Raw genomic sequence first — 26697 nt, forward strand, 5'->3', positions numbered from 1 at the left:
GGAGGAGCTACAGGAGGAGAAGAGGGTCAATTTGAGTCCCGCGCAGCCAGAATAAGCAGGCTGGCCCAGAGGAACTGGCTTCGAGAACCTTTACTGAGAACTACCACTGGCTCCGTGAAAGATGCCCAAATCTTTCTGGTTAGAACTGTCTTTTCCGAACCTACAGACTGCATTTTTGCTACAATGCCCTTTCTTTTAAGACGTCTTGAGGGCAAGTGTAATGCTTCTAAAGCAAAAAATGGTGAAGGCTGAAAAGCCACGCTGAAAATCATTTCAGCACCACGCTCCAGATCAGTGTGGCAAAAAACCCAAAAGGCCGATAACTCCCCATGCAGCGGAGCCAACAGGAGCGGGCTGATGGCGAACCCTGCTGTTTCCTTAGCACCCCAGCTCTCAGAAGCCCAGATCGCTGGGAACAGGGAGCACCTATCTTACCTCAGTGTCCACAGGGCCAGACCCAGGTGAGGCACAACCAACACCCATCTCCTGTCCATGGAATATCCTGCAGCCACAGGCTTGCTAGGCAAGGGTCAGCTTCCGGGTATAGGTGTCCTTCCAGGGCTATTGTCCCTTGCTTCCTACGCCGAGCCACTGCGTGGTTTCAGCATCGGCATTCTTTGTTTGTTTGTTCATTTATTTATTTATTCATTTGAAAGCAAGGGAGAGAGGTGGGCAAAGGGAGAGGGAGAGGGAGAGAGAGAATCTCAAGCAGACACCCCGCTGAGCACAGAGCCCCATAGAGGGGCTCGATCCCACAACCCCGAGATCAGAACCTGAGCCAAAACCAAGAGCCGGACGCTCAACAGACGGAGCCACCCGGCAGCCCCTCAGCTCCTGTATTCTTGAATCAGGAAAGCAAGGGTGAGTGCTAAGAAGTGAAGAGCGTGTGTGAGAATGAGCTTTTCTTGCTTGATCTTCTGGCTGAAAGCACTCTTGGGATCTAGATCAGCTTCCGGTCTCAATGTATAGAGACCAGTTCTCAGCAGTGTGAGCTCCCTGGAATGCCGTCATTTTATTTAATTCATGGTTTAAAATCTTCAGCATGACAGTGGTGTTCTCTACTGACCCAGAGTCGTCTTCTCCTTCCCCGACGTTAGAGAAACAGTGGGAGGGAGAGGGAGTGTGGGACGAGACCAAAGCAGGAGGGACAGCGAGCGGTCATCTGGGGATAGGGAGCAAGGAAGGTGGGCTTTGTTTTCCACAGGATAGATCCCAAGAGTGCTTTCAGCCAGAAGGCGAGCGGGAAGGCAGCTAGCAGCCTCGCAGGTGTGCACGGGGGTGGTGACAGCCGCATACAGAGACTGTGTGGGCGGTGAATCAAGGTGAGGGCAAGGTCGGGGGCGGGGGAGGGAGGAAGGGACGGGTCTCGGTCTACAGCTTGCTGGGGCAGCGTTGGTTCCTGTGCTGTGGTGTGGTCTACGCGGTCGGTCAGTCCCCCACCGTCCCCGAGGCCACATGCGCATTCGTCCCAAGAAAAAACAGAAGTAGAGGCTAGATGACCCCACTGGGGTTTTGTTTTGTTGTTTTTAATCATGATTCAACATGCTCGAATCACAGAGCGGCTATTCCACTCTGCTCTGACTGCACAGTGGGGGAGGTGGGAACTCCAGGGGTCCCTGGGTCGGCGTGGCCTCTAGGGATGGCTGGGTTTGGGAGGCTGGAGGTAGGCAGGGTAGCAGAAATCCTTCATCTCGTCCACATTTACCGGCAGTAGGGGTGTCTCCTTTACCTTTCTTTCATCCCCAAATCTACTCTAGGCCCACCTCCCTGCCCGCGCTCCTCTGAAACCTCTTCTTCCTCTGCCCCGATGGTCCTGGACAGGACGGTGAAGGAAATCCCTGGGGCCTCCACCCCCCACCCCACGCTTCCGTCCTTGGAACTCGCCTACGCAGCATGCACTAATGTGGAAGGTGCTTGATCTGGGTCTGCCTTGAGCAGAGGGAGGGCCCAGTCCCCCCTGTCGCTTAGCTCACAGGAGGGAAGGTGGGTGTGTTGGTGCAGAAGGACGTAAGAGCAGGAACACGTTACCTGAAGTGTGACTGTTGCAACTGGTGGGACGATGCTTAGGCCCACCCTCCGGCACCCTACTCGGAAGGTTCTCCCCTCCCCCCAGCACTGTCCAGGCTCCCTCTCTCAGCCGTACAGCCCCTGCTCTTCAACCTCACAGGCCAGGCACGGGTACTGGTCAAGGAGGCTTATCCCAAGGACAAACTGGTCCGCCCTTGGGCAAGTGGCTGCCAACTGAACTCTTCATCTTCCCTCACATTCCTCGAGCCTCTACTGTTGTGACGGCAGGAGTGGGGACCAGAGAAAATAATATATAAGGGTTGAACTTGCCTCAACAAGAGGCTGGAGGGACCAAGAGACAAAGACACATAGGAGTCAGGCTGCGGTGAAGGGGAGAGGGAAGAGGTGAAGAGCAAGGCTGGTGGTTCAGGAGCTGGGATCCTTTTTCCTTTTCTGGAATCTCCGGAACTTGCCCTGGATGGCAAGGGCGGCCTTCTCTGTTTCCGGCGCAGTCAGGTCAATGTCAATCTCCTCCTCCTCCTCAGCCTTCTTGGCATTGCCAGCTTTCCCTGCAGATAGTTGAGAGAGAGTCACTGATGAGTAAACCTGCACTGCCCCAGCCCCTTTCTCCAGGCCTCAAATACGATGGTTAGGGTCCACTTCCTGCTGGGCTCTGGGAGGTTCTACAATCTTTGCTGGGACCAGAAATGTCTGATTACTCTCCTGGAAGACTTAGTCGGGGTACCTAGGCTGAGAAGTAGCTCAACTTACTCAGGAGCTTTGCCACTCTTAGACCAAGAGGACAAATGTCATCTATTATCACTTATTCCTCAGTCTTACAACTCAAAGAGAGCATACTGACTTTACCCAGCTTTCCCCCAATTTCTGCTTGAGACAGTGGCTGGATAATCTCATGAGCTTCCTTCTATCACGGTGCCTGTTTCCAAGCGTTGCAGAGCCAGAATCAAGGAGTAAATACCAGTAGATTTCGTTTTTAGGAAAAAGTGGAAGAAAGCCTACAGGTATAGTGGTTCTTGCTAGTGCTTTGTTTCACTTGTCCACATTCTTATTCCAACTACATCTGACTCTAGGAGCGTCCAGACTCATGGCCCTACCTGTCCTGCCATCCCTGTATTCACGTGCTCTACATGCCAACAGACCTGACACCACTCACCTTTTTCCTCTGGGCCAGGTGCCTGGTTGGTTGCTGGGGATGTCTTGGTATTCAGCTGGAAAAGAAAAATCTGAGTATTAGATGTTCATAGAATCATTAAGGTGCCGTCCCTATAGACTCATCATCAACACTCTCAGGTCCTCCTTTTACCAGGTGCACTCCTCAGTCTTCTGAAGATCAGAGAGAGGGAGAAAAGTCCTCAAAACTCATTCAACAAGGGCGCCTGGGTGGCTCAGTCCTTAGGTGTCTGCTCAGGTCATGATCCCAGGGTCCAGGGATCAAGCCGCACATCGAGCTCCCTGCTCAGCGGGGAGCCTGCTTCTCCCTCTCCCACTCCCTCTGCTCGTGTTCCCTCTCTCGCTGTGTCCCTCTCTGTTAGATAAATAAACAAAATCTTTAAAAAAAAACCCTCATTCAACAAGCATTTATTGGTCCTAGGAACATTGCAGAGGACAAAACAGAAAAAACCCTGCCCTCATGGGGTTACATTCTAGTATCCAGAGAGACTATTCAACAAAATGTTAGGTTAGGGGGTGATAAGTGTTGCTGAGGAAAGACCAGGAAGCAGGTCGTGAGTGCTCGTGGGAATGGAGAAATACAGTTTTACCGAGAGTGGTCAGGAAAATTCTGTCTGAAAGTGGCATTTGAGCCAAAGGCTAAAAGAGATAAAGGAGGTTGGGCGCCTGGGTGGCTCAGTGGGTTAAGCCGCTGCCTTCGGCTCGGGTCATGATCTCAGGGTCCTGGGATCGAGTCCCGCATCGGGCTCTCTGCTCGGCAGGGAGCCTGTTTCCTCCTCTCTCTCTCTGTGCCTGCCTCTCTGCCTACTTGTGATCTCTCTCTGTCAAATAAATAAATAAAATCTTTAAAAAAAAAAAAAAAAAAAAAAAAAAAGAGATAAAGGAGGAAGGGTTACCCGAGTCCAGGCAGGAGGTGCTGACAGCCGTGGGAAGTGAGAGGAGCCTATCGGAGCAGTAGCAAGAGGCCGATGCAGCTGGAGTGAGGGAGGAAGGGAGCAGGAGGAAGGGGGCGGAGACTGGTCAGAGAGAACTCGGGCGGGCAGATGACGTAGGATCTTGGGAGTCTTCTTAAGGAGTCGGACTTTCACAAGTGAGATGAGAAAGCACTGGAGACCATCACTTTGCACAAAGAGGGCACGAGGGAGGAAGCAGGGAAACCTGATAGGAGGTTACTGCAGAGAGCGAGGCAGGAAATATGGTTGCTTGGGTCTGCACAGGGGGCACCGGGGGTGGTGAGGTGGGGTTCGATCCTGGGTTTATTTTCTTTTTTTAAAGATTTTATTTATTTATTTGACAGACAGAGATCACAAGTAGGCAGAGAGAGAGGAAGGGAAGCAGGCTCCCCGCTGAGCAGAGAGCCCGATGTGGGGCTCGATCCCAGGACCCTGGGATCATGACCTGAGCCGAAGGCAGAGGCTTAACCCACTGAGCCACCCAGGCGCCCCTCAATCCTGGGTCTATTTTCAAGCTATGGCCAAAGGGACTAGGTTGGTGGGATAAGTGGCATTTTTGAGAAAGTGGTCAAGGATGACTCCAAAGTATTTGACTTGAGGAACTGAAAAAAAAAAAAGAAAAGAATTGTCATTTCCTGAAATGGAGAAGACTGCAGGAGCAGCAGGTTTAAGGAAAAAGAGAAGCCTATGAATCACTCAAGAGGAGATGTTTTTATAAGCTGCTGGATATCCAAAAGGAGTTAGGGAGCAGGATCTGGCTTAGAGATATAAATGAGCCTGTTATTTACATACGGATGACATTTAAAGCCACCGGACTGGGGACCACCGTTAGATAAAGAAGGGAAAAGCGTCAAATCCTGGGGCATTCCAGTGATGAGAGGTTGTAGAAAAAGAGGAAAAATTGAGAAAAATTGAGAAGTCAAGTAGGAAGAAAGCCAAGAGATTATAGGGGTTTAGAAAGCATGTCAAAAAACTATTTCAAGCAGGAGAGAGTGATTGGTTGTGTCCAACTCAGCAGGTGGGCCAAGTAAGATAAGCCGGGATGGGCCACTGGGTTTTGTTGTATGGAAATCACCGGCGGCTTTGACAAGAAAAGTCACAGCGCAAGAAGGGAGCAAAAGTCTGGGTAGAATGGGTTTGTGAGGAAAATGGAGGAGAGACACTGAAGCAGCGAAGAGAGAACAAGTTTCCCCAAAATGGCGGTGGGGGATATTTGAGGGGGATACAGGGCATGAGATGATTTGACTTAAGATGGCAGAAATTATAGAATGATTGTGTTTTATGAAAATGATTCAGGAGAGGAGAGCCTGGGTGGCTCAGTCGGTGAAGCATCTGCCTTGGCTCAGGTCATGATCCCAGGGTCCTGGGATCAAATCCCACGTCAGGCTCTCTGCTCAGTGGGGAGTCTGCTTCTCCCTCTGCCTCTGTGCCCCCCTGCTTGTGCTCCTGCTCTCTTTCTCTCTCTCAAATAAATAAAATCTAAAAAAGAAAGAAAGAAAATGATTCAGTAGAGAAGGACAAACTGTAGGACAGAAAGAGGATCCTTGCAGGAGGAGAAAGAATGAGATCCAGTGCATGAGCAGCGGGTGGCCCCGAACAGGATAAGGACAGATCACCCACAGTAACTGGAGGGAAAGTAGAGCTTGTGGGCCCAGAAGCAGGCAGGTGGGGACATGTACAAGGTCTCTTCTCATTGCTTCTGTTTTTGAAGTAAAACAGTAACAAGGTCATCATCCCAGACGAGCAGGGAAGAGGTCTTGAAGAAAGGGGAAAGAAGGTTTGCGACACTCATCTAAGGAAAGCAGGAAAGTGATGGAATTGATGGTACAGCATTGCTGGGAAGCACTGGGGCCCCCTCCTAAGTCCAAGGCCATGAATTTGAAATTAGATTAGTCAACTGATATGTGTGTTTTTTCTAGCCTCTCTGTCCAGATGGAGAGTTCAAGTTAAAATAACAGTAATTCCCCATCCTCGGAATCGTATCAATAGAGTTGCTCCATCTGGACACTCCTGTCTCAAGCACACTTCATCTTGAGATCAAGTCATACCCGTGGGCTCCTGGGTACACGTGGAGTCTGTTTACTCATTTCACAATCTGAGTATTTGCTATTTGCTAAAATACAGGAACTGAGGGCTTCTCACGAAGGTTCTGTATCTCATCCTTAGAATAGTTCTGTGGAGTACACAGCATCTTCCCTCATTTTACCGAAGCAAACCTTGGTGAAATGACTGCCAGGTATCAGGGCTCTGCTTTAAGAAGCCGATAAATTCCAGAGCATGCTGTGTAGATTATGTCATTTAAGCCCAATTTTGATAAATATTCATCAACCACTTCCTCGTGTTTAGTTCTAGGCACTAACCGAGTATAGAAGAAACATCAGATTCATTTCTCCAACTACTGTACCGGTGCTTCCCACCGGCCAACTATTATTCTAGACACAGCAGCAAGCAAAATAAATTCCTGAACTCATTGAACAATGATGCCAGCTGTGATACACTTCAAGAAGGAAAACAGAAGAGCGTAGTCTAGGAAGGCCTCTGAGATGAGTGACATTTGAGCAGAGGCTTGAATGACATCGAAGTGAGCCATGTGAATGTGTGGGAGAAGAGCCTTCTAGGCGGATGAAACATGAGATGGAAAGGCCCTGTGGCAGGTTTTGTGCCTGGCTCTACTGAAGGAAGAGTAAGAAAGCCAGCATGGCTGGAGCCGAGTGAATAAGGGAGAGAGGAGAAGTTAGGAAGTTGGGTGAACGGCCAGAATATGGAAGTCTCTGGACCACAGCAAAGGCTTAGACTTTTTTTCTGAGTTGATGGGAAAGCGTTACAAAGTTTGGGACAGAAGGAAACATGGCTTGACATGTTTTTAGGGAATCACTTTGTTGGGGGTGTCTGGGTGGCTCGTCCGCGAAGCATCTGCCTTCGGTTCAGGTCATGATGTCAGGGTCCTGGGATCGAGCCCTGCATTGGGCTTTCTGCTCTGTGGGGAGTCTGCTTGTCCCTCGTCCTCTGCCTGCTGCTCCCCCTGCTTGTGCTCTCTCTGTCAAAAAATAAACAAAATCTTAAAAAAGAAAACGTTTAAAAAAAAGGAAAGGTTTGAGGAGAAAAGCGAACGGGTGAGACGATCACGTTAGAAAGTAAGAAACAGTGAGTCCCGGCAGGCAGGAATACCAGGCAGCACGCAGGGCCCGCAGGAGGGTAATGGACACGGATTTAAAGAGAAACCAGTTATGAGACTGTCCCGAACTGCCATACCGAGTGAAGAGATAGGACAAGCGCCCAAACAATATTTACTGAGCATTTATTACATGCCTAACATTATCCTATTGAATCCTCTGAAATTTCCGAGGTGTCATCCCTAGTTTATAATTGAGGGAAGAGGGTTCAAGATGTTAAAGACAGTGTCCAAGGTCAAGCCACAGAGCTAGAAACCAGCAGAGCTGACTTCGGGCTGCAGAGCAACGAACTCGGCGTTCGGCCACCAGGCTGTACTACTTCCACAAGCTGAAGGACTGTCACATGCTCGCCCAAACACACCAATGTGCCAGCAATGACCAAATGTAGGTGAAAAGCATCTGGATGCACACTGAACTATTATTCTTTCAACTCGGATAAGTTTTTTGAATAAAAAGTTGGGGGGGGGAGACAACAATAATTTAAAGGAAAACAAAAAGTAAGTATTTGTAAAAGTAGGCTGTGGAATGATATGGTCCAATTTTGTAAAGGATATAGACTGCTTATCTATCTATCTGTTTATTTATTTAAAAATCTGGAAACTCTGTGGGAATTTCTGCTAATCCCCCTTGGCCAAAGGAAAGGGTCCATGAAAAGAACGGTCGTTCTTGGGACACCGGCCGGTCATTGCTTTCTTCCCCTGTGACCTTCCTGTGGTCATAGTCATTATTTATTTATTTATTTATTTGCACATGATCGATACAATGGCCCAGCAGTCACCCGCGTGACCAGGTTCACTCTGGTACACCGCCATCGCAAGAGGCTTGTCCACACTGCAAAAGCAGGCCATGGGTGGGTGACAGGCTAACAGTCCACAGTCCAGACCAGAGAGTCATGGGTCGTGAGGCAAATTCTATAGTGCCATGATCTCTGACGTTAACTCCTACTTTCTCTATTGCCAGGCAAATCCCCGACTCTGATCCTGGCTTTAACTGTTATCCCTCTGACTGACTCTAAGCCTATTCCCTTTACCCACCAGCTCAATTCTTCTCACCCCAGCCCTTCCCCTCTGGAGGAAAATCTGGACCCAATTCTAAATATCTCCCCTCTGATGGCTGACTCTTCCTCTACTTCGCTTCCCGGGTGAGCTAATCTTGACCATCTCCCAAGCCCGAATATGTGTCAGGACAGAACCATCCAGGCCACCACTCCCCATCCCTCTGCCCTGCCAGCTGTCCCCCTGCCTGAGTCTCTCCTGAGATTATGGACCCTGGAATGGAGCCACGGCTCAGCTGTCTGGTTCTCCAGGGCTTCTCAGCTCCACTTGGCGTAAATGTACAAGAGGGCGCCGGGGAGACCAGAAAAGGGTGTTGTAAGGTGGAGAAAACCCCTGTTGCTCACACGGCCCCTGGAAATCTCCCTGGCGCCTTCCGCAGGAAAGTAGTACGGGGAGGCTTCTACCCCCTGCCCCTCCGCCCTCCGCCCTCCACCCTCTCCAGCCAGTTCTCAAAATAGCTGCTCGGAACACTGGATTTCTAGATTTAGTTTTGGTGATTTGCTGAGGTTGGGTGTGGGGACAGTTAGATCACAGGTTGTTAGCGCCCACACTCTGTCTAGTTCTCTGCCCTTTACTGGTGCCTGGTCTCTGCCCCAACCCTCGGGTTGTTTTCCAGAAACTCAGCGCTATTCGATGAACCGAGGTCCTCTGGTACATCACCTGTAAGCAGTCAGACTCCCTGCGCTGTGGGTGAACCGAGGAGGCACGAGGTCCGCTCTGGGCGAACCAGACACTGCTTGGTCACAGTCCCTGTCCCGCAAACTCCACCTCCCCAGGATCGATGCTGGCCCCACAAATCGCTGTGGCCAGGGAAGGATACTCCACTCTCTCTGCCTCACGTCCTAGCCAGGTATGCATTACGAACTCCCGGCGCCCTTCTGGCCAGGAATAACAACAGTGATGTGAGCTGGCAGGTCCTTCCTTTTCCTTATGGGACTCAGCGGGGGATCTCGAAGGGAGTCAGGGCCTGCACATGCCACCGCCCCTCGCCCTATTAGTAACCACATGTGTAATACCGCCTATGTGCCAGTCACGTGTCCGCACACACCACAAACACTGGCACGCTGAGTCACTGTGGCAGCCCCATAAGATGGTTCTTGCTACTATTCTCATTTTACAGGCATGGAAACTGAGGTAAGAGAGGGTCATTAACTTGCCTACGGTCATAACAGCTAAGAAGTAGCAAAGCCAGAATCTGAATCAAGGCAGTCTGACTCCATGGGGCACCTGGGGAGCTCAGCTGGTTAAGCGTCTGCCTTTGGCACAGATCACGATCTCAGGATCCAGGGGTTGAGCCCCATGTGCGCTCCCTGCTCAGTGGGGAGTCTGCCTCTCCCTCCCCCACCTGCCCGCCTCCCCGCTCATGTTCTCGCACTCTCTCCAAATCAATAAAAAAAAAAGACAGTCTGACTCGACTCCACACTTTCGAACGCCGTGCTGCTATGCGGTCTCACCCAGTCTAGCCAAGGAAGGAAGATAGGAAGCAAAGTCCTAGGGATTAGGACGTCCCACCATTCCCACCGTCAAGGGCAGGTCTCTCAATCCAGTCCCGAGCCTACTTCACCCGTGTTCTACCGGGAACATTGAGAATGGTGTCCTGTCCACCCATTATGGCGAAATCTATTATAGAGCCTGATCCCAGACCATGCCTACCGACTCAGAGTCCTACTCCGCCCGCGGAGCTGACCACCCTGATTCTTTTATCTTGACGTGTGCGCAGTGGGCGTCCGGACACACAGTAGGCTGGCCTCGGGGGACAGCTATAACCCGAGGGCATGTTCTGCACTCCCAGGGCCAGATGCTCGCCCGCTCAGGTTCTGAGAATTCCGTGGGTAGGACCGTCCCACTGGTTTCCATTTCGAATGACTCCCTCGCTCACCGTCAGGTCTGTCACTCCACGTTTCTAGCGCGTGTTGTCTGGTTCAAGCTCAGCCCCACGGTGCACACGGACGAAATGTTTCCCACTTCTCAACATGCAGCAAACACTAATGAGCAGCCGCGAGGCCCATCCACCCCCACCTTCCCCCAGAGGGCACTCCTGCTTTCCTCGCCTACCTGCCCGTGTTCCTCCGCTCCTGCCCTCGGGGCCTGACGTACCCCAGTGTTCCATTCCGTCATCTCGGCGGCGGCCGGTCCCCGGGAGTATACGCTTGTTTCCTCTGCAGTTCAAAATTGTCGACTCTCCCTCCCCACGGGAGGAGGAGGAAAAGGAGAGGCAAGGCCTGTTAGCCTAAAGAAAGGCTCTGAGGGCACAGAGTGGGATCCGACACCACATGGCCTCCCTTTCCCTGGACGATACCTCCTCCCAGGGCATTCGTCACTGTTCGGATGAATTCCTGTCCTTCTGTCCGAGCTTTGGGTCCCACTCCCCTTTCTGCTTCTCAGGACTCCTTAGAGTCAGCCCCCCTCACTCTCATATATAAAACATCTTCCTCTGGGATGCCTGGGAGGTCCAACACTCAGTTGGTTAAGCGACTACCTTTGGCTCAGGTCATGGTCCTGGAGTCCCAGGATCGAGTCCGGCATCAGGCTCCCTGCTCAGCAGGGAGTCTGCTTCTCCCTTTGACCCGCCCCCTCTCATGCTCTCTCTCTCCCTCTCTCTCTCTCAAATAAATAAACAAAAAAATCTTAAAACACACACACACACACACACACACACACACCTCTCCCTCTTTTTAAAACAGGAAAAGAAGGCTTCTTCAATCTGAATTCCTTCTTCAACTACCATTACAGGGGAAAGAAGCAGGTCTAAGACCACACATTGAGGAACCCCAATATTTAAAGGTCAGGAGGATCTTTTCCAAAAAATATGAAGAGCCATGTAAAAAAAAAAACCCAGCAACCAAAAAACCTCAATCTAAACCTTGCACTTCATAAAAAAATTAACTCCAAATGTATACAAAACCTAAAACTATAAAACTTCTAGAAGAAAATATAGAAAAAAAATTTGCAACCTTGTGGTAGGCAAAGATTTCTTAGATATTCCAAAGATAAAATTCATAAAAGAAAAAAAAATTATAAATTAGACTTTGTCAAAATGAAGAACTGCTCTTTGTATTACACATATAGTGTAATATTGGTTTGGGGAATAGAATTGAGTGATTCATCACTTACATACAACACCCAGTACTCACCGTAAGTACCTCCTTAATACCCATGGCCCTTCGAGCCCACCCCCCCCACCTCCCTCCATCAACCCTCCATTTGTTCTGTATCAATAAAAGTCTCTTCTGTTGCTTCTTTCTTTCTTTTTACCCCTTCCCACGTGTTCATCTGTTTTGTTTCTTAAATTCCATGTAAGAGTGAAATCATATAGTATTTGTCTTTCTCTGACTGACTTATTTCGCTTAGTATAACACACTCTAGTTCCATCCACGACATTGCAAAAGGGGAGATTTCATTCTTTTTGATGGCTGAGTCGTATTCCATCGTGTGTGTGTGTGTGTGTGTGTGTGTGTGTGACATCTTTTTTTTTATTAAGATTTTTATTTATTTGACAGACAGAGATCACAAGCAGGCAGAGAGGCAGGCAGAGAGAGAGGAGGAAGCAGGCTCCCTGCTGAGCAGAGAGCCTGATGCCAGGGCTCGATCCCAGAACCCCAAGATCATGACCCAAGATGAAGGCAGAGGCGCCAATCCACTGAGCTACCCAGGCACCCTGTATCACATCTTCTTTTTCATTCATCCATCAATGGACATTTGGGCTCTTTCCATAGTTTGGCTAGTGCAGATAGTGCTGCTATAAACATTGGGGTGCGTGTACCCCTTTGAATCTGTATTTCTTTTTTTTTTTTAAAGATTTTATTTATTTATTTGACAGAGAGAGATCACAAGTAGGCAGAGAGACAGGCAGTGAGAGAGAGAGAGAGGGAAGCAGGCTCCCTGCTGAGCAGAGAGCCCGATGCGGGACTCGATCCCAGGACCCTGAGATCATGACCTGAGCCGAAGGCAGCGGCTTAACCCACTGAGCCACCCAGGCACCCCTGAATCTGTATTTCTGTGTCCTCTGGTTAAATACCCAGTAGTGCCATTGCTGGATCACAGGGTGGCTCTATTTTTAACAAGAATAGATATTTATTTATAAATATTTAACAAGAACTGCTCTTTGAAAGACAGTCCTTAGAGAATGAAGAGACAAGCTACAGACTGGAAGAAAACATTTGCAAATCACATATTTGACCAAGGACTTGTATCCCAGATAGATAAAGACCTTTCAATGTCTGGTAACAGGAATGCAGTTTGTAAAAGTGGGCAGGATATTTGGACTTCTCCCATTAGAAGATACGTGGATGACAAACAAGCACAGGAAAAGATACATGACATCATTAGTCATTTGGGAAATTCAAACTGAAACCAAGCTGAGATACCATTACGTACCTAGTAGAATGGTTCTTTGAAACGACAATGCCAAGTGCCGGCAGAGATACAGAGTGTCTGCAGTTCTCGTACATTGTTGCTGGGAATGAAAAATGGTGCAACTACGTGGGCAGGTTAGTCACACCTTTATTGCTAACACCAGGAATCCTGTTCCTAGGTATCTACCAAAGCGGAATTAAAGCCCCTACCCAGAAAACTGTAAGTGGATGTTTGTAATAGCTTTACTTTTAATCACCAAAAACTGGAACCAACACAAGTGCCCCTCAACTGAGTTTACTTAAAAAAAAAAAAAAAAGGCACGAAGTTAAATGAAAGAATTGCACGACATTCTTCTAAAGGCAAGACTATAGTGAAAACTGAAAGATCAGTTCAATGCCTGATGAAGGCTGAGGTGACGGGAGGGGTGACTACAAAGCAGAAGTGGGGAATTCGGGGATGATGAAACTGCTCTGTATCTTGATTGTGGTGGTGGTTTCGTGACTGCGTGTTTGTCAAGTTTACAGACCTGGGGCATCTGGACCACTGAGTCGGTTAAGCATCTGAGTCAGTCTGGGCTCCGGTCATGATCTCGGGGTCGTGAGACTGAGACCTGAGTCGGCTCTGTGCTCAGTGACGAGTCTGCTTGGGATTCTCTCTCTCCCTCTGCCCACCCCCACCCCACATGCTCTGTCTCTCTGTCTCAAAAATGATATAAATAAATCTTTTTTTAATAAATAAATATTTAAAAGAAAGATTCACAGAACTATACAATGATAAGGGCAATTTTACTGCATCAAAATTAGACCTTAATGTTTTAAGTGCGGAAGACAGTTAAGGAGAGGTCAGCAGGCTGGCCAAGACTGAGAAGGACCACTTAGAAAGGTGGGGTGGCAGGAGGGGCCCGGCCTCTCCCTCTCCCCTCTCTTAAAGCTGAGCTCTCTGAACACCTACCGTCTCCCACGTCCTCAGCTCCCACGCTCTCCGACCCACTTCAGCCTCACTTCTCCCGCTCCTGCTCCACGGAAATCACTCCTCCCTAGATAACCCACACTCTCCCTGACATCCAGTCAAATGCGAAGGCGTGAGCTCCCTTTGGCTTGACCTCTTGAAGCATTCGAGGCTCGATCGTTTCACCTTTCTTCTCCCATAGTCTTTCCCTGGCTCCTGAGGCATCATGGTTTTTTCCTACTTTTTCTCCCATCTTTCTGGGCACTTCTGCCCAATGTTTAAGGACCAGAGACCCTCCAGGTTTAGAGCTAGCCTCCCTGCTGCTCTCTCTTCCTAGATGATGCTACCTGGACCTCTGACCTGTTATCATTTCTGCCGGTTCTGTCCGGTAGCCACCAAGTCTGGCCTCTAGCCTGTTTTTGTAAATACAGTTTGGCAGCAGGACCCGCTGTTTACAACTTATCTTTGGCACGACATCAGCAGAGCTAAATAGTTGCGACAGAGGCCATATAGGTCCACGAAGCGAATAATATTTAGTATCCAGCCCATGACAGAGAAAGCTTGCCGTAGAATGTTCTGTGGCATTTTCTATCTGTGCGTTCTAATACACGCGATCCCCTAGACACGTGCGGCTACTGAATACTTTGCAATGTTTCTAGTGCAACCGGGGAACAAGACTTATAATTTTTTTAAGATTTTATTTATTTATTTGACAGAGATCACAAGTAGGCAGAGAGGCAGGCAGAGAGAGAGAGGGAAGCAGTCTCCCTGCTGAGCAGAGAGCCTGATGTGGGGACCCTGGGATCATGACCTAAAGCTCGTTGGCTTTAACCCAATGAGCCACCCGGGCATCCAAGACTTACAATTTTATTTAATTTTAACTAATTAGTCAATAATCGTTGGTCAAATAATTAATAAGGAGGAGAGCGACGTGCAGCTAGAGGCTACTGCACTGCACACAGCGCCACTGAGGCCTCCACACGCATCTCTCTCTCCCAGACCTCTCCTCCGTGTTTCAAAACACCTCCACTGGATGTTTACAGAAACCTCAAGCTCTACGGACGCTTGGGGGTCTCAGGCGGTGAGGAAACCGTCTCTTGATTCCAGCTCAAGTCCCAATCTCAGGGTCATGGGATCGAGCCCCGCGTCCGGTCTGCTGGTCCCTCTCTCGCTGCCCCCAACTCCCAGCTCCTGCTCTTCCTCTTTCTCCCTCCTTCAAATAAATAATTAAAATCTTCTTTAAAATCTTAAAAAAGAAAAAAGAAACCTCAAGCTCTATGTGTCTCAAACTGGACTCATAAGCCTACTGACCCAACTGAGGCTTCTGCAAATATTCTCTATCGCATCCATCTGTACGAGCCAGAAACCTGGAAAGCCTTCTTGACACCTTCCTCCCAACGCACTCCATATCCGGTCGCTATTAACTCCTGTTAACTTTATCTAAGTGTCTCTTACCCCATTCACTTCACCCCACTGCACCGGCCCTCAGACGGTTGATTCCTACAGGGGCCACTGCAATAGCCCAAGCGGTTACTGATGCCCGTAGAATAAGCAAAATCCTTCACGCGGCCATCAGGGCCCTGCGTTTGCAGCCTCTGATTACTCCGGTAACCTCGTCTCTGGAGCATACCTTGTCCCTTCCCACCTCAGGACCTAGGGGCATGGTTCTCTTAGCTCTGCTTCCCTTTTATTTGGTTAATTCCTGCTTATTTCAGAGCTCCCCTTGAGGGCTCCATCTCCCAGGAAGCTCATCTCCCCTCCCCAGACTCAGCGAGGGCCTTCATTATGTTTTAATAGCACCCAGATTTCTTCTTGGTAGCACTTATTACTTATGTAACTAAGTAATGATTCCGTAGTTAGAACTCGAATGTATTCTCTTCCACTTCAGTGCAAGTTCCTATGCGGGTAGGGGCTGTATCTGTCTTCTTCTATGCTGTACCCCCACGGTCTAGCACAAGGCCTTACACAGGATACACACGTATTTGTGGGAAGAGTGGAAGGACCTCCCCTTCTGCTCTCCTTGGCACCTAAGCCAGGTCTCTGCAGTCAAAGTGGTTTCCCGATGGCTGAGGGCCTCAGAGATGAAGAGAATCAGACGTCAGGTCATTGCTTTCCCTCAACTCAAACTAGCTGTCTGAAAAGGAGCTGAGGTTGAAGGAGAACGTCTCCAGAAGTGTATTTCCTATTCCCCAGACTGCCATTCCCTTCAAAGCAACATCCACAGTTACCATGTATCAGAGTGTCACAGTAACAACAACCTATGTCTTGCACAGAGAAGTTACTCTATAGTTACGTGAATGAAAATTTCGCAAGCCTCAGATTCCTGGCAGAAGCATTATAGCATATTAGGTAGAGCTAGACAGATCTGGGTTCGTATCCTGGACCTGCACTGACCCTCTTCAAATCCCTGCTCTTCCATTCCCGGCTGTGTGACACTGGGCAGATGGCTTGGCCTTGCTGTGCCCAGATCTCTCATCTGCACAAGAGAGATAATGTCTATTTCAGAGGATGAAAGAGCTGGAGACAAGGTATGTTAGAATCCCTAGCTTATATGAAAGTTACTGTTCTGAAGTGAAGTAACTCTGGGTTATATAGAAGAAGAGGGCAAGGGGCGCCTGGGTGGCTCAGTCGGTTGAGCATCTGACTCTTGGTTTCGGTTCAGGTCACAATCTCAGGGTCATGAGACTGGCCCTGAGTAGGGTTCCGTGCTCTGCAGAGTTGGCTTCAGACTCTCTCTCCATCTCCTTTTCCTCCCAAAATAAATGAATAAATCTTAAAACAAAACAAAACAAAACAAAAAGTAGGTGCAATCCCTGGGTTTTAGGTCCTGGAATCAAAGCCTAAAGTTGCCACCGAGTCGATCTTCACTATGTAGAACTGAACAAGAAAGACGATGCCCAGGATTGCTCTAAGGGCCCATGAGGCTTATCCTGCCACTGCAGGAACTTCATAACCACACTCTTTACTGTAAACTGACGCTGGAAATCAAAGTCTCCATCTTCCCTGTGTTTGTCCCCAGAAAAGCTGACGAGGGCTCTAAGCCTCTGGGAAAGGACCCGGCGATGGTCTACTGGGCGGAATCTGCATTCTGTCCCGCTGTCCATTCTGGAGCCTGGAGCCTCCTGGAGCACCACCCCCCCACCGCCAGGCGCACAGCAGGGGTGTCCTGAACCCCCATAAGGGTTCACATTTCATTTCAAAGAACCCTAAGACATGACACACACACTATTTTTTTATCATAAAGATGGTTGTGCAAATCTATCCATTCCTCAGAGGGCAGAGGGCTGCTTGGCTGGCGTCGTCCTGGCAAAGCACCTGAGAGTGGTCAGGCCTTGGTAACTGGGAAAAAGGGACCTTCTCGCTGTTGGCCCTGACTCCCACTGCCTCCTCTGGCTGTGTTTCTTCCTTTCTTTCTTTGTCATCGTTAATGGTGTTGCCACAGCAACCAGTGTCACCAGGAGAGGCAAGAGAGTGTCACCCCCTCTGCTCCAGCATTCGGTTAGACCTGACCTTGGGGAAGGTGAACTAGCCAGGTTTCCCTGTTCTTCTCTTCCCACAGGGCTCTGAAAAGCGGCCACACGGGGTGTTAGCAGCAGCAACAAAAGGAACAAAGGGGCACCTCGGCACGCCTGGATTTGCATGATCCGGCCTGGGTGCTTTGCAAAAGAAACACATCGTATCCACATTCTAGTTCATTGGCAGTCGCTCTGCTCGCGTGAATAGGCACAGGTGCTCTGAATCCCGTCCTGCGGGTCAGGAGCGGGAAACCTCAAAAGGGCCCGAAGCCTAAAAGTCCTAATCGGATCCCCAAAAGACCCCTTCCTCTCTGGTGTACTGACAGAAATCCGAGGCTCTGCCAGCTCCCAGCTTGTTTCAGAGGCGCAGCACGTGAAGGGGGAGTGAGTGCATCTGCTTCCCAGCGGTGAGGAAGAGGGTCTCCAGGGACCCTTCTTGCCCTACTGAGTGTCCCCCACCCCCATGCTAGATGAAGGTCGTGCCTGGAGGGCATCTGAGGGGCCCCGGGAGAGACCCCAGCCTGCTATGAGGAGCGCCACTGGAGCCCTTCCAATTCTTCCGGCACTCCAGCACAGCAACCAGCTGCAGTCCTCAAACAGCCTCGGAAAGACTTGTTCAAGGTCACCCTCCAGATAATAACAGAGAGAGAAGGAGGAATGCTTCCTTCTGGCTCTGTATACACACATCCTTCTCCTCAAATAAGGAATACAACCCAAATACCTTATAACTCAGATGTCTCCCGCGATGGGAACAGAACCCAAGCAGAGGCTGAGCTCCCAAGCCCCCGTCGTCCCCTCAAGCCACCCCAGCCCTGTTGCCTGGAATAGCAGTAACCCCCCCCACCCCACCCCCGGGAGTCCGAGGCAGAATTCCTTGGCCATGCCAGCTTCTGGTATGCAGTGAGTCAACAGCCCCGGCCGTTCCCCCCAGCACGGGCTGCCACGGTTTAATGAGTGGTTATTTGTGCTGCTCTGCACACGGCTTGGAGCTGTGCCTTCTACCCCATACCGCGGGCAGGGGGTGGGGGAGAGCAGGGAGTGCCAAAGCATCATTTATTACTATAATCTTCAATGTGCATCCCACCCATGGCGTTAATGTCCCAAAATAAATGTATTAATCCCCCCACAGCCCACAAAGCAAACACTCAGCTGGAGGGCTTTGTGTGGGAGGGAGGCAGCACCAGGGACAACAGCGTGATAAATGGCACCTCTTTCCCCTGGGGCGCAGGGGCTGCCGGGAAACCCAGGTGGGCAGGCCGTCAGGAGTCAGCCTGGAATGAAGCGATCGTCAGACCTGGGGAGGAGAGCTGACGAGGGCCAGGTTTCAAGGCACTTGTTTACAGGCACCTGTAAGGCATGCGGGTCTCTTAGAAAAAGATGGTTTGGGGGGGCGGGGTGCCTGGATGGCTCCATCATTAAGCGGCTGCCTTCAGCTCAGGACCCTGGGATTGGCAGGAAGCTGCTTCTCCCTCCTCCACTCCCCCTACTTGTGTTCTCTCTCTCTCTGTCAATTAAATAAATAAAAATTTTTGTAAAAAAAAAAGAAAAGTGGTTTTGGATCTGCTTCTCACATTGCTTACTCTTGCAGGTAAAACAACTCTGGGACAAGTCAAGGCATTCTGAGCAGCCGGTCCAGCGTGTGGATGTAGAAAACCACACACACTTAGGATCCCGGGATCCCAGCAGGCTCCCATCAGTTACTTTGCGGGTCTAATACATTCTCCTGTTCCCCCTTTTAGAGTTTTCCTCCCAAAGCCTTTGTACTCTTCTTGGAAGTCAAGAAGCCCAGTGAAGGGCTCAATGTTCAGCGCCTGTTTAGTTAGTAGGGACACCAGCTTTACTTAGCTATCTGTTCCTGCACTGGGTCCTCCAAGTCAAATATGTTAGAGTTAAGAGCATTGCTCTCAGTTCTTTTCAGAAAGAAAACCGCTCTTTCTGGTCCTTGATGCTCTGCAGGTTATGGGGATCAATGATGGACACCAGGAATTAAGAACCACGAAAGGGGGCCTCTGGGCCTCCAGCGTCACTCGGGCACCTGCTTCCAGGATGACCAGACATTATCCTGCCTCAGGGAGGATAGTACTTGGCCTGCCTAGCAGCAGACGCTGCTGCTAACTATCGTCTCATGCTGGTCTTTCTCTCTACCCTCTGGTTGAGCATTTATTAAATCACACTGCTCAGATTTCCTGTAGAAAGTAGTTGTGATCTATTCCTTTACAGTTGCATATAAATTAAAGCATTCTGTACTCACCAGGGTAACACATAAAAAGGACTTTTATGGAATTCTTTTGCTGTGAGAAGTCTGTGTCCTACTCTTGGCTCTAGCACTGTGACAAGTTACATACGGTTTGGGCCTCAGTTTCCTCATCTGGGATTGTATGAGCTTTAGGGCTTCTTAACAAATCTAAAATTATATCACTAAAATGTCTGGGTATATTATTTGAGATTCTCTTCGTAAAAGATATACCTATATTTCCGTCTTAAAGAATTTTTGTAAACTGAGCTTTTTTTCCATGATAAAACAGACTCATGAAAGAAAATTTGGAACTACAGAATAACAGAAAATGGGGAAAGACATTCATAGAAGCACCACCTTGAAAAGACAATTGCTGACCCGATCTATCCTCCTGCCTCTCCCCTTCAACCCCATCTCCATCACGTTCATCAGCAGACAGCCCCCCCCCCCCCGCAACAGACAGACAAAGAGGCATGAGATTTACATATTTGGACACCAGCCACATTATTTATAGGTGCCTGCCCCTATAAAGACTTGACATTCTGAGAGGTAACAGATCACAGCTGCTGCTTAGCAAAAACAATCGTCCATATTCCCGGTTAGAAGACAGCAGTCATCCGCCTTCACCAGTGACAGGCTCCTGCTCAAGCAGCCAGAGCCAACAACCGGGATGGGTGACTAAGAAAAGGAAAAGAAAGTTCTAGAACCAAGTTCTGGTTTCCCTTACTTTGGAAGACAGATCATTTCCAGAGGTGGAAGGTATCCCAATATTAAATAACTAACCGTTCTATTTTATATGTCCACTAGAACCATAATCATAATAAAATACCAGAGAGAGAGAAAGAGAGAGAGACACTGGGAGTTCCTCCAAGTCCCTACCAGGTTCCCTAAAAACTGGCTCACAGAAGATATCAACCTGACCAATCTTCCATTGTGGGGATTTCCTGTGCAGATACGCACAGGAAAGAGAATGTGACCCCCCAAATGTGCCATCCTGTTCCTATTACTTAAGAGGACAGCAAGCAGGGGCACCTGGATGGCTCAGTTGGTTAAGCCACTGCCTCCGACTCAGGTCATGATTCCAGGGTCTTGGGATCAAGCCCCGAATCAAGCCCCGCATCGGGATCCCTACTCAGCAGAGAATCTGCTTCTCTCTCCCTCTGCCTGCCACTCTGCTTACTTGGGCTATTTCTCTGTCAAATAAATAAATAAAATCTTTAAAAAAAAAAAAAAAAAGAGGACAGCAAGCAGAATAATAAAGGAGGGGTATCAGCTCTAAGCTCTCTCCTAGGGAGATTTCTCAGGGATCCGTTCCTCGCTCCAGCCCTGCCAGCACACACACGAGACAGACACCAGGAGGGCGGTTCCCATCCAAGACCCCCCTTGCAACAGAATGCCACACCAAGGGCTTCCTCCAGCAGGGCTCTTCTGAGTTGAGAAATGCAACAGGATCACAGGAGAACTTGCCGAGCGTGCTCTGAAGCAGCAGCTCCAGCACCGGATGAGGGATTTTAGAGGCAAGAGCCCTTAGGGAGTGAACGCCTCTCCAGTCCCTCAGTGAACCGGGTGAAGAAAAGTTACGAAACTCTCAGAGACAGACTGTGATTCACAGCAATCAGGTCCTGCCTGCAGCTGTGAATACGACAGGCTGGAGATGAGCCCTGCGGCTCCTCTGCGCACGGATTCACATGCACGTGGACAGGGAGATGCTCGGCTGCAGTACTGAGGGACAGCAAGGGACAGCGAGCGGCCACGGAGGCAAAGCGGAGGGCTGGAGCTCCTCCCCAGCGGCCCCACCAGCACCCCTGCTCTGCGGGCACACAGGGTCTGAAGACTGCTCGCCAGCTTTTACTCTCCCTTGAAACGGACATCTCTCCATGAGATCCCAGATGCTCTCGTGGCAGGCCGTTTTTCTGAAGCAAGCAGATAAGCAGGTGGGGGAGGTGAAGCTTATATAAGATTTGGGGTGCACCGAGCTTTCCTGGGCTGGGCACTTCTGCCTGAGCAAGGAGCCCCGTGGGGATGCACTGAGAGAAATGAAGCGGGAGTCTCCAGAGAGCTCCAGAGCCCCGGGCAATACTTCCGTTTTTTATCAGAGCTCTTTCCAGAGGAAGAAAACAGGCTGGGTCTCGGGCTCCAGGGAAGCAGAGCCCCTTTGGGGATCTGGTTCAGAAAGAGCTAGTCTATGTGTACTCCCAGGTGGCTGCTTCTGGATTTTGTAAAGACTCATCCCCGAAGCCAGGCTCAGCTCCATATTGAAAGGCAGAGTTGACAGCTAAATTGCTGGTTAGAACCAGCTCAATCTGACAGCCTCGGAGACCGGGCAGCCCGGCAACACACACGGAGAGCTAGTCCCCATCCAAGGGTCTGATCGTTATCATTCTGCTGAGCTTCTGAGTGAGGCCAGCCAAGTTCAGCCAATAAGTCAAGACTTGACTTTCCCCTCAAACACCCAACCGTTTTCCCTGTCACCGAAACCGCTTTGTCACTCCACCAAACACCACCATAAATGCCAGTCCCTGTGGCATGTCCTACAGAAAGTCTGTGCACTTCCCCCCCAAAACTCGGGCCAACCACACATCTTCATGTTGGCCTGGCCCTCAGATCACAAACTCCCAGGGGATGGCTTGAATTGCAACTTTCAGATTTAGAAACTCTAGAAAGGCCTTGAACTCTGGCCCTCAGCGAGAAAGAGGGCAAAGAAAACCTCTCTTCTCCTATCAGGGCTGCTCATGTTAGAAGCAAGAGGAAAGAAGGCTGAAATAGACAGATAGACAGATAGATAGATAGATAGATAGATAGAGACAGAGACAGAGATACATTTTCCCCCCTTTTCTTTCGGAAAGGCTGCAATGGTCACAGTCACAACCAGCTGAGGGACTAGAAACCACTTTAGTTCATCTGTAGCCCCCAGACTAGCTAAATGTTCCAGGATAAACTTAGTGGACATGGCAACCAAGACAACATAGCAGTCGGCACTAATTGGCTCCCTGGACGACAGTTTTGGTGGGAGCCAGCAGAGCTCCTACTAAAGATAAAGATCTGAACTGAGACCTAGGCTCCAGGGTCCTGTCCCCCTGCCCATGAGCCTGGTCTTCTTGAGAAGTCTTGTGTCATATTCTGTCATATTCAAAAGCAGAAAAGAAGAAACAGGGACAGAGCTAATGTAGACTGAGTGCCTCCTCTGTGCCACTGTCCTAAGTACTTTGCATGTATCATCTCATTGAATCAAAACAATCTGTATTCCCCCCATTTTATAGATAAAACACTGAAGCAGAGAATGGTTTCGGAACTGGCCTAAAGCCACACAGCTATAATAAGTAGTAGGGCTGAGACCTGGCATACAGCTGAGAAGTTGGGTTTATCACAAGATGCTGGGAACCGGGTTGCACAGAGCAAGCCTGTGATGCTCCTGTCCATACTGACTTCACTTGGGAAGGAAGACCCTGGATTCTGAATCCTACCAATGCATTCAGACCATGTTAGAGGTCTTTCCAAGTCTCTGCTTTGACCCCCAACCTATGAATGGTGTTCTGGGAAGAGAGAAAAATGCCAGTTAGTGGACTCACTCTGGCTCGGACAAGCACGGTGGATCGTGACAGGAAGACCTAGGATGTAACAAGCACTGCAGAAGGAGGTCCCTCTTGAAGGGGACAGCTCCCCGGGAGTGGACATGCAGGGGCTCCGGAATAGCAGACATGGCCCCTCCAACGGCTGGTTCCCGCCAGAATGAGAGGAGGCTGGATGTCCCCTTCCCAAAAGGGGAAAAGTGGCCACCTCAGGGGGCTAGGCCGGCGTTCTTGCCGAAGGCTACCTAACCAGAGCAAGAGCAGCACCGCCCTCGGAGAGGGACGATGCAGAAGAGCGTTTCTCCCCGGAGTCCGGGGACCGAAGGGAAGCCCGCGTGCCCTCGGAGCGCTAGAGCAGATGCAGAGGGTGGTATCCCGAGGAGGCGACTTATCCCCCGAGGCTGCAGTCCCCTTTACACCCGGTTCCAGCCACCGCCCCCCCAAGTCCCCCCCCCCCCCCAGCAAAAGCTCCCTGCACAGCGCGGGGCTTGAAGCCTCCGTCTTCCAGTTGCTTCCCAGCGCCCAAGATGGGAGCTTCCCCGGAGGGGCAGTGGGACGCCCCCGGAGGTCTCCGCGGCTCCGGGCTGCCGCGCCCTCCCTCGCTCCCTGGGACCCGGGCCGCGGCCTTCCCGCCGCGGGCTCGCCCGGAGCCGGGGACCCGGCAGCGCCCGCGCTCACCTCGCTCATCGCGGCGGCCGGACGGGGCGCGCGGGGCGCGGCACGTGCAGGGGAGGCGAGGGGCCCTCGGGGCTGCGCGGGCGACGGCCGCGGGTGGTCGGGCTCGGGGGGACGCGCCCCGGCCGAAGAGCAGAGTCTGTCTCGCGCGGGGAGCCGCCGCTCCGGAACCCGCACCCCGACTCCGGGCGACGAGCTTCCCGCCGCGCGTCCCCTGCCGACCCCGTCCTGTCGGAGCCGCTCGGCGCGCCGCCTCCGGACCCGCCTTTTATAGTCGCTCCGCACCCGCCTCCAGCGCGACCAATGGCAGCGCCTCCTGCCGCAGAGTGACGGCCGCTCGCACCCAATGGCGGCGGGCCCGGAGGTCTGCTGCATTTCCAAACTAGGGTAAGACGGTCCGAGAGCGGGAAGGAGGGGGAGACCGTCGGGGGCTGAGAGCGCGGAAACCCAAGGAGCGGGCGCCGAGGAGGGAGAGGAAGGGGCCGCGCAGAAGGAGGGAAGGAGGGAGCGTGCGAGTTTGTGAGAGCGCGAAGGAAGGGCTGGAGGGAAACCACGAGGGTCCACGAGACGCAGGAAACCAGGAGTGGGAAGGGTAAAGCCAAGAGGTGCTGCAGACAAGACTTAGTCTAGGGTGGCAGCCTGCGGCGGAGAGGGTAGGAAGAGGGAGAGGAAGGACGAGAGACGGACCGAGCAAGTGGACCGTATTCCGTGGCAAAGAACAGGGAAACTGTGAAGCGCCTGAATGTTTGGGAATATGACAGATCTGAGGGCTGGAAAGACATTTTAAGATCCATCAGTCTTGGGGCGCCTGGGTGGTTCAGTGGGTTAAGCCTCTGCCTTCGGCTCCAGTCATGGTCTCAGGGTCCTGGAACCAAGCCTCGCAACGGGCTCTCTGCTCGGCAGGGAGCCTGCTTCACCCTCTGTCTCTGCCTGCCTCGATGGCTACTTGTGATCTCTCTCTTTCCGTCTCTGTCAAATAAATAAATAAAATCTTTTTTTAAAAATCCATCAGTCTTACCTCCCATATAATGGAGGGGAAAAAAAGATGGTACCTTAGCATCCTCTTGAATAGGTAATGGGCTCCCCACCAAAGTTAATTTACAACTGCTTATTCTGGGGAGCCTGGGTGGCTCAGTGGGTTAAGAGTCTGCCCTCGGCTAGGGTCATAGTCCCAGGGTCCTGAGATTGAGTCCCGCATCAGCGGGATCCTGCTTCTCCCTCTCCTCCCTGCTTGTGTTCTCTATCCCTGTCACTATCTCTCTCTCTCTAATAAATAGATAAAGTCTTATATAATAAATAAGTAAATAATCCAAAAATGTCATAATTTACTTTAAAAAAAAAACAACTGTTTATGCATTCAGTCTCCTTGTGATAATGTGCCCTCCACTGTGCCAGGCATGATGGTAAGACTATAAAAAAAGGAGACACACTTATTACCACAACTTACTTATTATGTATAACACACGTATTATGCAACAACTTACTTATTATGACTTTTTGCCTATTGTTGCCATTAAAATGGGTTTCAATATCCAAGTCCTGCTCCGGGAGTCTAGCTTGCATCCTCCTGCACTTCAAGGAGCAGCCCATCTGGTGGTCCGGGTTTGAGTACCAGAGTCCACTAGCCAAGTGGGGTGTAGGGAGCAGATGTGAAAGATGAAGCCCACAGTCCAATCTGTAGAGAGTATTTTTCAAGAAGATGGAATTTTACTTAATAATTATGTCATGTAAGTTTCAAGGGAAAAAGTATGGTTAGAGCAGGATGAAGAGAAGCAGAACATGTAGGGAGAAGTCGTGAACTCCCTGATCACTTCAACTGCCAGTGCTGCTTCTCTAAATATCTAGCCTTCATTTCTACTTTAAGGAAATCCTTCAAGCTCTCTTGCCTGTGATCCTTCTAGGCATTGTAAGACCTCTTAGCCTACATACAGCTTCAGCAGCCAAAACCAAACCCTCAGCTTCAGCCACGACACCCTTTTGATCATTTCCTCCATGGCCTGTACTAACTGAGTCATTTAATAGCTGAGCTACTCTCAGCCAAGAACCACTGATCTCTTTTCAACAACCAGATTCAGATAAGACCTCAAATAACCCTTCTCTAGCTAGCTTCTCTATACTTTCACATTTTCTTTCTTTGTCCTTAGTACTTGAAAAAAATTTTTTTTCAAGATTTTACTTATTTTAGGGGCTGCCTGGGTGGCTCAGTCCTCAAGCGGCTGCCTTTGGCTCAGGTCATGATCCCAGGGTCCTGGGATCAAACCCTGCATTGGGCTCCTTGCTCTTCAGGAAGCCTGCTTCTCCCTCTCGCACTCCTCCTGCTTGTGTTCCCTCTCTTGCTGTGTCTCTCTCTGTCAAATAAATAAAATAAAATCTTTAAAAATATATATTTTACTTATTTTAGAGCAAGAGAGAGTGAGAAGGGGTAGGGGCAGAGGGAGAGGAAGAGACAAAATGTCAAACAGACCCCACACTGACCATGGAGCCCCACACAGGGTGGGGCTCGATCTCCAGACCCCAAGATCATGGCATGAGCCAAAACCGAGAGTCAGACACTCAACAGACTGAGTCGCCCAGGAGCCCCACTAATTTAATTTTTTTAAATTCCAATATAGTTAACATACAGTGTTATATTAGTTTGAGGTATACAATATGGTGATTGAACACTTCTATACATCACCCAATCTGCTTCTACACTTTCTCTGCCAGATCCGAAACAGAGAAGGGGACAAGATCAAGTATTTTCCCCCATTCACCTGAGATCCTCTGACACTTACTTACAATGGGACGTGGTTGCCTAAGTTAGCCAATTTCTAACTAGGCCAGCTCCTCCTCACTCTAGGAAGCCTACTCCTCGGGTCCCCCCCCCTTTCTAATCAATGGCTAATTAGCACTGAAAAGATTGTCTTGGATGAAGCAGGTCTCTCCACAGTTCTTAAGCAGCTGTGCAAAAATTAGAAAGAAAATTGAAGATCCTAGATCAGAGATCAGCAAGCTTTCTCTGTAACAGCCAAATAGTAAC

General features: G+C 50.1%; 1 protein-coding gene across 1 annotated transcript; it reads right to left on the bottom strand.

Annotated features, from left to right (window-relative positions):
• Positions 1 to 1496: 1496 nt before the first annotated feature.
• Positions 1497 to 23914, bottom strand: PCP4L1 (Purkinje cell protein 4 like 1). The gene is made up of 3 exons (XM_032318649.1): positions 23682 to 23914; positions 3182 to 3236; positions 1497 to 2576 (listed from the first exon to the last, which is right to left on the bottom strand). Exons 1-3 carry the CDS (start codon positions 23688 to 23690, stop codon positions 2434 to 2436), a joined length of 207 nt encoding a protein of 68 aa, XP_032174540.1. The 5' UTR covers positions 23691 to 23914; the 3' UTR covers positions 1497 to 2433.
• Positions 23915 to 26697: the final 2783 nt, after the last annotated feature.

The sequence above is a fragment of the Mustela erminea genome, chromosome 17 (assembly GCF_009829155.1).
Source record: "Mustela erminea isolate mMusErm1 chromosome 17, mMusErm1.Pri, whole genome shotgun sequence".
Classification (NCBI taxonomy): Eukaryota; Metazoa; Chordata; class Mammalia; order Carnivora; family Mustelidae; genus Mustela; species Mustela erminea.

Bases quoted from the DNA above. Each gene is read 5' to 3' on its own strand.
- PCP4L1 (XM_032318649.1), bottom strand. The intron at 2,577-3,181 runs GTGAGTGGTGTC...AACTATCTGCAG, and splicing joins ACCTGGCCCAGAGGAAAAAG to GGAAAGCTGGCAATGCCAAG.